The sequence below is a fragment of the Rousettus aegyptiacus genome, unplaced genomic scaffold (assembly GCF_014176215.1).
Source record: "Rousettus aegyptiacus isolate mRouAeg1 unplaced genomic scaffold, mRouAeg1.p scaffold_m13_p_3, whole genome shotgun sequence".
NCBI lineage: Eukaryota > Metazoa > Chordata > Mammalia > Chiroptera > Pteropodidae > Rousettus > Rousettus aegyptiacus.
In genome coordinates, this window is record NW_023416306.1 from 116832109 (window position 1) to 116844532 (window position 12424).

General features: G+C 36.4%; 1 protein-coding gene across 6 annotated transcripts in view; it reads right to left on the bottom strand.

Annotated features, from left to right (window-relative positions):
* TP53BP1 (tumor protein p53 binding protein 1) overlaps positions 1-12424 on the bottom strand; it is a 79727-nt gene that overhangs the window by 18800 nt on the left and 48503 nt on the right. For 4 of the 6 annotated variants that reach the window (XM_016144972.2, XM_016144968.2, XM_016144965.2 and 1 more), the window contains exons 15-18: positions 11462-11665; positions 8577-8634; positions 6379-6471; positions 2471-2954 (exon numbers count right to left, since the gene is read on the bottom strand). In XM_016144972.2, the coding sequence (XP_016000458.2) occupies positions 2471-2954; positions 6379-6471; positions 8577-8634; positions 11462-11665 (839 nt within the window). The remainder of the gene's footprint in view (positions 1-2470; positions 2955-6378; positions 6472-8576; positions 8635-11461; positions 11666-12424) is intronic. The other 2 variants (XM_016144971.2, XM_016144969.2) reach the window with 1 other exon arrangement.

Below are 12424 nucleotides of genomic sequence, written 5' to 3' on the forward strand. Positions count from 1 at the left end.
TTCTCCCCCTTTATTTCCCTTACAATAGACTGTTTTTACTTTCAGTAGTGCCAAGGTATCCAAGTCTTTCAAAAGAATTATATGTACCACTATAATAATGGTGATTCTGCGTTTTTCCAGACAATGTGGTAGTAATTTACCTACAGCTTTCATTCATTTCATGAAATATTCCTACTCCAACTCTACTTTAGGGGTAAAATAGACACTAAAATGGAGCTATGTAAATTATGCAAATAAACATAAATAAAATCAAAAGCATAGAAACTTATTCAACCAATTCCTTAAAATACTTCTATATATACAACTCTGGTTAATAAATGGTCGGAGCATTGGTCTGTCACACCTCAATCGTCAGGATGCCTGTGTACCAGAAGCATGACAGCCCGGATCTCCTACCTGCACACACTGAGTCAGGCCCTGGATCACGAGAGTCTGAAAGATTTCAATGCTTTACATACTCCTGAAATGAGGCCAAGAAGTCTCCCTGTAATTCTATAAAACTACAACAGCCAGCCAAATAATCACTTCAAGAGAGACACTTAAATATACCTGATAGAATAAGAAAGGAGAGAAGGGAAAGGGGCAGAGAAAAAGAAAAGTACGCTTATTCTTTCTCTAGTCTTCTGAAAAGTAGTCTCTGTTAATATAAATAACTTGAGGATGTTGTCATTAAGAGAAGATAACATAATGAAAATAAAACCACTTTCCCTTGATAGAAAACCTGGCTCCAGGCCCACTTGAAAAATTAAGGCATGTCAAAGGTAGGCAGCCTATACTTTCCTCTAAGGACTGGCCTGAGTCCTACCCAGACTGCAGGGGATAAAAAAGCACTGACACTTGGAAAACCTCTATAGAACCTTCCTCATTTTCATTCACACTGTTGTGCAAACATCACCATATCCACCTCCAGAATGTTTTCATCTTTCCCAAATGAAACTCTACCCATTCATCTGTATTTTTCTAGTATCTTTCTTTTCTTAACAGGAGCAACTAGCTCTTAGATGTGGTCTATCACTCTTTGCCCTAGTAGTATACCACCAGTAGTATTCAGCAGTGGTTGTGTGGTGATAGCAGCAGTGGTGGTTTTTAAAATAATCATCAGTAGGTAGTAGTAGCAGCCAACATTTTCAGAGCATTTACTATGTGCCAGGCCCAGTGCTAAAGGGTTTGCATCCCTTTTCTCACTTAATCCTCACAATATCCAGATGAAATGGTCTGACTCCAAAGCCTGAGCTTTAACCACACTGGCTCCTATCACCATGATGAGATGAAACCAGGGATTATTTCCCTATTTTACAGAGGGAGGATAGGAGGAAGAAAAAGGGAAAATATGAAATAGTGGCTCTCACATGACTGTCATCTTTAAAATCAAGTTTAACTCTTTCAAAGGCAGAGAAACCAAAATTATGTGGCAGAATGCACACACACTTTAAATTAAGGGTGAAAATAAACGGATGCAAAACAGGGTCTGATATGCTATAGCCCCTATATCCAAAAGGGTAATGCTAGTCTGAATCTCTACAAACTGATAAAGGTTTAGATCTCACAGACTGTGTTACCATAAAAGTCTCATACAAACAGAATTTTTGGAGAGGCACGAAGAAACAGAACAAGACTACACAGGCCATGATTAAAAAAACAGAAAAGCAACATAGCATAATGAAAAGAATACCGATTCTGAAGTAGACATGCTGAGTTCAAATTCCAGTTCTGCCACCTACAGATGGCAAAATCTTGGGCAAGTTACTTAACCTCTCTTCAGCTTGGTTTCTTTACCTGTGAAATGGAATAATACCAACCTCATGGGTGGTCTTGAGCACAACGCTGATTAAATAGGAACCACTTCCCTACTCTATTCACGAGAACTTGTTCTTCTTTCAGCCTCATTTTCATCAGCCCCAATCCCTTTCCTCCCATTATGTCTAGCCTTAGCCTTTCTACAGTCCCTAGTCACTTGGTGACTTTTCCCCATCTCTCTCTATTTCTCTTATTGTTCTTTGTTTCCAACACTGTGATATGCTACCCTTCATACTGCTTCTACTCCTTCCTCCTTTACTTTCCAGTCTTAGTTCCTGGGAAACACTGTGAAAGACTTGGAGGAAAAGCAATGAGCTCTGAGTTATAGAGGAGGATGAAAAATAATAGGAGGAAAGGACTGAACAATTCAGAATATAACAGGACCCAGACTATATTCCAGGCTCTCTTTTCCAATAAAGACCTAATTGACAAACTCTAGCATTATTCCATTTTCCTTAAAAGACTATCCGTTGGCTAAAGCTACCCATAATTTTTACTACCCTATCTCTATCCTGGATAAATTGAGTCTTTTTGTTTGTTTGTTTGTTTTAACCACTGGTCTGTACAAACTTGTTAAGAATGATCATTAGGTAAAAGTACCACAACTTAAATTTTCCAGAAATCCAGAAAAGTCAAAAACAGGGCCCTTAGTGTACCTGGTAAGTTCTCTCACCTGGCTATGGAGTGACTCTGTATCATCCCCAGGAGCACTGATTGGTTTCTCACCAGTCTCCTTCTCGGTCTGTACTGTGGCATCTTGTTTTCCAGAGTTCTGGTCCACTGTGTTGGTACCCTGTTCACACACATTCTTTACAGTCTGGGTTGCTACTGAAACAGTTTCTGGGGCCCACAAGGAATGCTCTATGGTCTGGATTCCTATGTTATTTTGGCTGGGCCTTTCAATCAAGGTCTTAGTAGGTTTTTCCTGATTGATATTCCATCCTTCTTTCTGGCCTTCCAGCACATCTATCTCCATTGCTTCCCCTTGAAGACTGGATGGCCCCTGTGGGGCCATTTGCTGGGAGGCAGAAGAAGCAGGGTCTTTAACAGGACTAGTGGACTTCATAGGTTGTTGATGCTCCCTGGTCCTTTGGTCACCTTCCAATCTTTCCTTGTCCTTTTCATCTTGAGTATTTGGAAAATGGAGCAAGTTCCCCCTGAAAATCAACCATATGAAGAAATCATGTCAAGTATGTGTGTGTGTGTGCATGCACGCGCTAGCAAGGGGAAACTATAATTTGACAATTTGAGAAAATGTGACCAAGCATAACACCCTTACAAGGTTTATCATCATAATTTCACTCCTGTGAAAAAACAATGGCACAAAGGACTATTCCACCATGATGAAACAGTCATAAAACTTCTTCATATCACTAGTTAGAATTCTATGAATTCTAACATAGAAAAATAAGTTAAACAAAAAGATGTAAAGCCATTATTGAAGTTACAGACAATGAAGGCAGCTTAAGGATCTATGCCAAAAATGATCAACTAGGTCAAGAGAACTCGACTTTATAAATGGTTCTAAAATTCCTTAAATGACCCCTAGCATTTTAGATACTGTTCATCCCAACCCCCAACTGACCCATAACCGATAATTTGAGGAAAATAAACCCAATCTGTAAAGGACGGAGTTATAGGTGAGATTCTAGCTTTGCTAGCTATACTGGTATATCTATGACTAACCATTTCAGAATGTCTTGGTGCCTCAAAGACAATTCTCAAGATACAGCCTACTTCTTTTCATTAGTCTTAGCATCTGACTATCAGTGACTTATTCATTTATCCCACAAGCATTTGATGAATGTCTCCTGCAAATTCATGTAGAAAATGCCTATAACTTAACTTTTTAGTAAATTACAAATGAGTCAGTATCCTACAAATAACAAACTAGTGCACTATTAGGCTGCATTAAGTATATAATAGCCAGGTTAAAGATAAAAGGATCCATCCCAAAAGGACCGTGGTAGTAAGATAACATCTGGAATGTTTTAGTTTGGAGTGTCATATTTTACAAGGCACAAACTGAGATACACCCAGAAGATAACATCCAGAATGATAAAGGGTCTAGAAACCATGTCATATATTGCTCTAAGTTGCCAGAGAAAGATGGAGCTGGTCATCTAGACAGAGAAAGCTGTCTCCAACTTGAAAGGAACTCTTATCCTTAGAAGCTCAGCTGACTGGAAAGACAGAAAAAAAAAGGAAGCAGGAAGAGCTCTTTACCGCTCTTGAAGAAAGAGAAAAGGAGGTTTCTCAGGTTTCTATCTTGTTTAGCTGAGCTTACCAAAAGAGAACATTAAAGGAGCAATTTAGAATAGAGTTCTAGCCAAGAAGAGCCTGGTATACATTTGGTCATTGTAGCTTGTGTTCTAGGTCAGGAATCTCAATTGAATGTGGATATATGGTCCAATGAAGAAGAGGTAAGAAAGAATAAGATCACCAAAAGACAGATGAGTAACACCTTTCTCTGATGAGGGTTATAAGTGATCTTATATAAAAATAACTTAGCAAAGTGGTAGGTATACAGCAGATGCTAAATCTAGATGCATAAGAAAGCAATTAAGGAAATGCAATTCATCTTTATGAACAGAATACTCATGTGTGAATCTTTAAGACCTCTAACTTACCAACAGCTAAGCAACAATGAAAGTGAATCAAAAACTAGAAGGGACAGGACTTGATTAACCATTTCAAAAATTCAATAATCACTGTTCCCCAAGCTTAAATAAGCCTACACATTTTACCTCAGAAGCTGTTTACTTAGGGTAGAACTTTTGGATGGAATTTCACTTCTAAAGCAAAGCTTTGTTTTATTTGGGATTTTTAAATTCTTAATCAGCAAATATTAGGTTGCTTTCTCTTCCCTAAAGGGTTAATGAGAACAATTCCTCTCCTTCTAAAGGCTGAAGGTGTCTCACTGCAATATCGGCAATATTTTGCAGATTGCTATGAAATATCAAGATTTTGGTATTTATCATTCTCATGTTAGCAGCCGTTAAAATCAGTCAGTTCTCCCCAGGTTTATATTTTATATATATACCCACGCACATATGTACGTATGTATGAATGTATGTATGTATGTGTGTATAAGCACAAACATAGAGTTTTGGTTAGCAAGATTTGCTGATTAAGATCAACAAAGAACAGCAGGTTAAAAAAAAAAAAACACCTTAATTGCAACACATACTGTAGAAAGTGCAACTCCTACCAAGTTCATTAAGCAACCAAGAAATATCTACAATGAAGATGTATGTTAATGTCCCAAGAAACAATAAAGAAGAAACCTTTGGTACCATAAAAGAGCTTTAGAAGACAAGAGAAATCTAATATATTGTAATAAGGAACACACCTTTCTTTCTTCATTAGTTCTAGCCACACAATTCTACACTGGTCACTATATGCCAGATTTAGAAATTGATGCTAAGAAAGAAACTTTTAGCAGAAAAAACGTGGACAAAATTAACCCAGAGTGAAACAGAGATGAATAAATCTCCATATTTAATAAACTTCTAACCATTCTGAGTGTAGATCTGCCGATGCAGCAATTGAAGTCAAATCCAGCTGGATTCTCAGGCCCTCATTCTACCAAAGCTAAACAAAATTATCAGCATCTTGGCCCCTCTATTTTAAGATAGTCTAATAAAATAGGCAGGCAACACAATGCCATTGGTAAATTTAGAAATTGCTGGACCATTACCATACAAACCATTTTTGGAATCATAAGAAGTGGAATTTTATCCAAAAAGCTTCCTGATACATAAGAGGATATAATCTGGGCTATGTGATTCCCAAGAATATCAATAAGCTCACATTTAATAATCCAAATTCCCACTAAAAGCATTGAATGTGTCTTCTAAATATTTCTATCAACACAAATTGTGCTGCAAATAACAGTATCAGATATCTGCTGACAAAGAAAATATCATATTCTCTAGTTACAAAATCACTAAATTCTAGAGATGGCAGATACCACCTCATAATGCAAATGAAAGCTTACTTCCATTGCTAATATGTCTTTCCCTATACTAAATATAAGACTCATATATTCCAAACAAGATACACTTTAGAGAAGAAATACTACTTTGTAACTCAAAAATTTTTTTCTGCTTCCGAGCTATTCTAAGAAATTATAGAGTTAAAAAATTATAGGACACTCTTAATTCCATCAAGTCTGACAATCTTTAAATTGGGATGCTGAGCATATCTCAGTTTTGTCCAATGGGAAAATAAAGGGGAAGAAAAGTCTGTTAAAAATAAACAGTTCCATTCCAAAACTAAGAAGAAGGGAATAAATCTTAGAAATATAGAATGATATATTTTCATAAATTTATGAAATCATTTTATGAATCATTTCAAACCAATAGAATTAGGAGATAAAGACAAAATTCTGTATCTATAAAATATTTAATAAAACTTCTCATGACATCTCATTTATAAATCTAATCTAGAATATGTCACAGTTCCGCATATAAAAAATTAAGCTGAAGTTCACAAAATAGTAGGACTATATCTAGATTTTGGTACCAACCATTTTATGAATCAATATAGACCAAAAGATGCTATGAAAACAATGCTCACTTAATGGATGCTGAGCAGGTATCCTGACTTCGAGCCTCATCCTCTTGCCGGGCTTCACAGACACAGCTAAGAAAAGACATAGTCTTCTGGGGACTAAGATAATAAATTAAAGCAACATACTGTGTTAGTTTTAAAAAGAAAAGTACCTCTGGAGATTATCCTTTTAGTCACAGAGAGAATAAAATCCCTTTTCTGCATCCCAAACTCCAAACTGCCTTATAAAAAATGCAAATTCCTCATACAGTACCTGTTTCAAATTAGCATAATTAAAAGCTCTCAAGGAAGAAGATTCACAGGAAATACAGTGGACAGAGGACATTAAATACCATAAAGACACAATTAGCAAATAAACTGCTAGAAGAAAAAAAGGGGGTGGCAGGTTCTGTATAGATTATGAGATTTAAATTAAGAGACTTTTCAATCAAATGCAACGTGTGCACCTTCTTTGAACCCTGATTCAAACAAACCGAAACAAAATAAAGCAATCGAGAAACCTGAACACTGAATATTTGATGACATTAAGAAATCATTGACAATTTTAAAAGCATGATAATCGTACTGTGGTTAAGTTCAAAAAAGGAATTCTTATCTTTTAGAGATAGCACTGAAATATCTACAGATAAAATGGTATAATGCTGGAATTAGCTTCAAAATAATCCAGTGGGGAAGAGAGTGCTAGAAGTATAAACAAGACTAGCCATGAGTTAATAATTTCTGACAGTGGGTAAGGACTACATGGTGGTTCATTATACTATTCTCTCTTTTATATATGCTTGAAACCTTGAATAATGAAATGTTAAGAAAGCTGACAGCAAGTAATCTGAATAGAGCCCAGTTATAGATGACACTTTGTTTAAAAACAGAGTGGCACTGCTTCACCTAAATGCAGAAGCAGCAATGAACATTTAAAATATGCTAACGGAGCTTACTTTAGATTTCTTATGTGAACCCAATGGTAAAGTAAATAGACTTTTAAAATCTAGATTCTCATATGCAAAGTTTGCTTCACAACAATATCAATGAATTTCATCTCATTCTGTGATCCACTAATCTAATCCTTTACCTCAAGTATTTTCCTTATTTTTCCATCCCTACATTCTGCCCAAGGAGTTTGGGAAACTTCAGCAACATATTCTGTTCCCTCTTAATGGGTACATGTACAAACTAATAATTTGTATCTAGTATACAATTCTGTTAAAACCAAAGAGATCAAGTGTAAACTCCATTTTCTTCAACTTTTAAGACTACATATCAGTAGTCTTCAACTGAGTAAGGACCCTTAGGTAATTATCTTTCAGATTAAATATGTAAGAGCCCAGAGAACAACTAATCTAAGATATAGCTAAGTAAAGATCAAAGGATTTAGAGAAGGGGCCAGAAACTGGGGGGGGGGGGGAGGGCCAGGAAATTTTATTTTTAAAAATCCAGATTTCTCTTTAAAAATCAGAAATTTTACAACAAGTTTGCACTCCTGCACGGTAACGATAGGCTGCAGTTGCACAGAGACTATCCCCCTTTTTAAATGGGGACACATTCAGTTGGCCTCGTTATACTGCCCTGCTTTACTTATTTACAGTACCTGTCTAGCCTGATTTAAAAATCCTCACCTGTATTTCACCAACTGCTGCTAGTATTTTCATGCTGGATGACTCATGTCAGAAACTAATAAAACAATTCTACTCTCACAGCCACCAGATGGCAAAGCTTACCACCACAGCCTCAGGATGGGGTCATATTCATCCTCAAAGCATTACAACATTCATGACAAAGCAAAAATAACAGTTCCATACAGTGGAGTTAATATGACAGGCAGAAGAGAAAATGGCTTGAGGCTATGACTAAGTAGGGGATCTCAAAAGGAACAAGGTCTAAGGCAATCTCTCCTTTAACCCTCCATTTCTTTACAAAAGCAATAACAATCTGTCTCACCAACAGAAAAAGAAAAAAAGGGCTACTCCCACATGAATAAAAAAGAAAGGGAAACACCTTTAAATATCTTAGTTCTAAGTATAGCAAAAGCTTTGTTTATCAGATTTAAAGTATTAACAAGAAAGTCTACTGTTAGATTCAGCACATGGTTAAATCCTTTCTGCTGGAGTTTCATTTTAAGTTTTTCCCTTGCTTTATAAATCACCTTCCCCTCACTACCACTGGCTTTGTATATTAAACTCCTCTAAATAGCAACGAGCTCTGGTTACCTGGTAACAGCCTCAGCAACAGCAGTAGATCCCTTTTTTCTATCACCAATTGCAGGTTCTGAACAAAAACAAAAGCAAGGAGAGAAAGAGAAACAATTCAGTTAATATCACACCTAAAATCCAGCTCCACTACTGTTTGCAATAAATAACAAAAAGAAATGGGTAAGAATAAGTGAATGTAAAAGAATTTCTTACAATTTAATGATGCAAGTTTTTTCTTACTTTCACCAATTTTCTTTCAAACTTTCTACAGAAGACTAATCAGTTTGTCCAGAAATACAAGAAATTACAAAGCAGTAACTTTTACAAATGAAAATGAAACTTCTGAATCTCAATTAATCTCTCTTCTCATGAGAACTAAAAAATTATGTAGTAAAATATATAAAATTAAAATTAAAAAATAAATCAAACAAAAAACTTTAATAAAATAAGTTATGTATGAAAATGTCTTAGGCTGATGCACAAATTTTCAATAATATGCAGTGTTATGAGAACCCACAGATAGAAGATACTCAGCTTCTCCTTGAGTGCTTTGGAGACATAACTGTAAAACAAAACACACTTTCAAGAAAGAATTAAGGGTGATTCTGAGAAGAATCCCATATTCTCAAAGCAATGTCAGAAATGTCAAGGGATCAAAATTTATTCACAATTTATTCCAGCCTTAGAGAAAATAGCAAATATTTTTAAACATTTCTAAAATTCTCATGATCCAACATAATCTCAATAGCCCATAAAGGAGGCAGCTGAGATTTAGTGGTCAGAGTCCTGGCTCTGAGACAGAAACCTGGCTCAGGCTCTGACCCCAGCATTTAGTCGTCTGACCTAGGAGTAAACTCAGTTTTTTGAGTCAGCTTCCTCATCTGTAAGATGAGACAGGACTAACCTCATAGGTTTGTTGTGAGGATGCGATGAGTAAAATTTTGAGTATAGTGCCTGATCTTTGCTCCTATTTTGTCAGAAAAAGCAGTAATATTTACTGACAGGGTCATCTTTAACACCTATCTCCATTTAAGGTGTTCCCAATTGTAATTTTGAATCTAAAGATTCAAGGCTACCACATACTCTCTTGATAAACCCTATTTAATTTCAGAGATGATGATAAGAATAGAAATCCTTACTACTTTAATTTCTACTGAGGTTCTAAGATTCAAATCAATAAGCACCTGGAAGCAGAACAGCATTGTAATTTGGAACTGGACTTCTGGTTCTTGGGAATACTCTGAATTCAGGCTACTACATTTACTAGCTGTATAACTCACTCTAGGAAAGGAGTTCAACCTTCCTGTGCCTCAGTTTCCTCATCTGTAAAATGACAATAATGAGATCTTCACAAAAATACAAAAGTTCTCAAGTTCGTTAGGAGATTTAATGAGCTGTACCTGTAAAATGCCTGGCATATAATAAGAACTCAAAATATAACAGCTCAAATTTATTTTCTTTGTTCTCAGAGAATATGAAGTCCCTCTTATTCAAGTCTACCCACTCTATCTGTGGTCTTTGAAAGTTTCCCTTCTCAACTCCCTCAGGGCCCTAATCTATCAACTATTTCCCCTATTCCCTCATTTTTAACCCATCTCTCTTTAGATTTCCTTTCAGTCTACAAACCTGCTTAGGACTCTCTCAGTTTAAAAATGAAAAATCTCCTTCAATACTGCATTTCCCTTTAGCTTGGGATATTTTGTACTTATACTTCTCAAAAGTAGAATATATTTGCTGCCTCTTCTCCCCATCATTCCTCAATCACCTTCAACATAGGTCTCACCTATGAACTAGTTCTTGCTAGAGTCACCAAATAGATCCTAACTGCCAAACTCAATATAGAGTTTCGGACATAGCTTTCTAGACAGCTCACTTCTGCATCTGACATTGTTATCTTTTTGTAACTCTCCCATAGCCTTCCATGGCTTTATACTCTCCTAGTTTTTTTGAATATTCTTTTACAATCTCTTTTAAGAATTCTTCCTCTTCTAACTTTATTAAACAGAGTTTATAAACTACTTAGTAAAAAAAATTATAAGCTTTGGAGTCGCTATGATTCAAACTCCAGCTCTACTTCTACTAACTATTGTGACCTTAGATATATAACTTAAAAATCTCCCTTAGTCTCGGTTTTCTCATCAATAAAATGTTAATAAATATATCTACTGCAGAGTGCTATCATGAAAACTGAACATAAATGCAGAGTCACTCTATATTTTTCCTCCCTCTTACCCTCTAGAGTCAACTGGTCCTAAAGTTATTTCTAATACACTATTCACTTCTCAAATTCATCCCCTCATCTCCACCCCCACACTAATGACCCCACTTCCTGGTTAAAGACTGAGTTTGCCAGGCAGAAGAACAGAAAATGGGCAAGGCAAGAAATGATGCACAAAAGCACAAGTTTTCAAATACTCAAATGATCCTTTTTAAAAAGCAAATCTGATATTACTCCCTTGCCTAAAATTTTTCAACTTCTTAGCATGATGTCAAAGGCTTTTTATAATCTAGTCCTTACTTTGTAGCCCACTCCCCTGTAACTTCTCTGTATTCTAGCCATACCAAACAACTTGCAATTAATGTGGGAAATAGTCAACATAAACCTAGAATGTGAATCTACAATCCTAAATTTTCTATCCCTTTCTGAACTGTTGCTGAATATGGACACCAATTATTAATATCAACACAGGTTTAAGACAGAAATACAATCGGAACTATAGAGATTATAAAATGGAGTATCTTGAGTAACATGACAGTGACTGGCCAAAAACAAAGAATTAAATATATGAAAATAAGACTTTACAAATACATTCAAAAAGTATCAATCATAATAACTAGAAGATAATCAATACTTCTCAGATGATCTGGAGCTACTAATTACCCAAGACTAACATAAAACTTACTTTCCAGACTAAACTGCAAAGACTCTTCACTCGCCTCAGTCTCAGGACTGACCAGTTTCATTCTCAGACACAATTTATCATCCATTTCTGGGACAGTCCCAGAATCTCCTTTTTCATTCCCAAGTATGGGATCATTGGTCTCCACCATGCTCTCAGACATGACGTCACTGGCTGCTGCGGTGCCTTCTGGATAGTTGCTAATATCTGAAAGAAGAGAAGCAGGAGGAAGAAAGAAAGAACACTAAAATACAAAGATGAAGAAAAATAACTCAAGGTTATCAATTTGCCTGTTTGGCTCCACAGCTCTGCAGGGTTGAAAGGGGTTCCTAGGATAGATCCTGTCACAAGTATCAACAACTACGCACTAGTATTGACACCTGGTCTTAAGAGGAGCAACAGGATTCAGTTCCACTTCTGCATCTGGACAAAGGATGCTGCATGAGCCCTCAGCCAACCCACATCTGCCAGCATCAGGCATAGGTAGCAGGAAACTCCAGACGGCATGACTGTTACCTCCCAGCACTGACTAGAGAAAACAAACAGGTTAATGTAGAAGACGACTGGCTGCTTCGGGGAAGGAGGATCTAAGTTTTCTTGCCCTGTCAAGCAGCAAACTGATCAGTCAGGGTACTGAATAAATAAATAGTACTTCTAACCTACTTCCCTGTCCCTTCCTTATGACAGCTCTTTATCATTGCTCAGCACTCAGACTCTACTGCCTTGCAAGTAACAGAATAAAATCCTTACAATTTTTTTCTTCCTTCCTTCTACTCTTTCCTTTCATCATCACTCAATATCCTCTGGGAGTAAACTCAAACTCATGGAATCAGACATCACAGCTTTAGTACTTCCTAAGACAAAAATAATCCTAATGAGGCAGGCCCAATCCCTCAGATCTAAAAGAAATCACTTGCATAAAAAGTATATCTCAGAAATTCTGCTTTAAATAGCATTACATTTTAA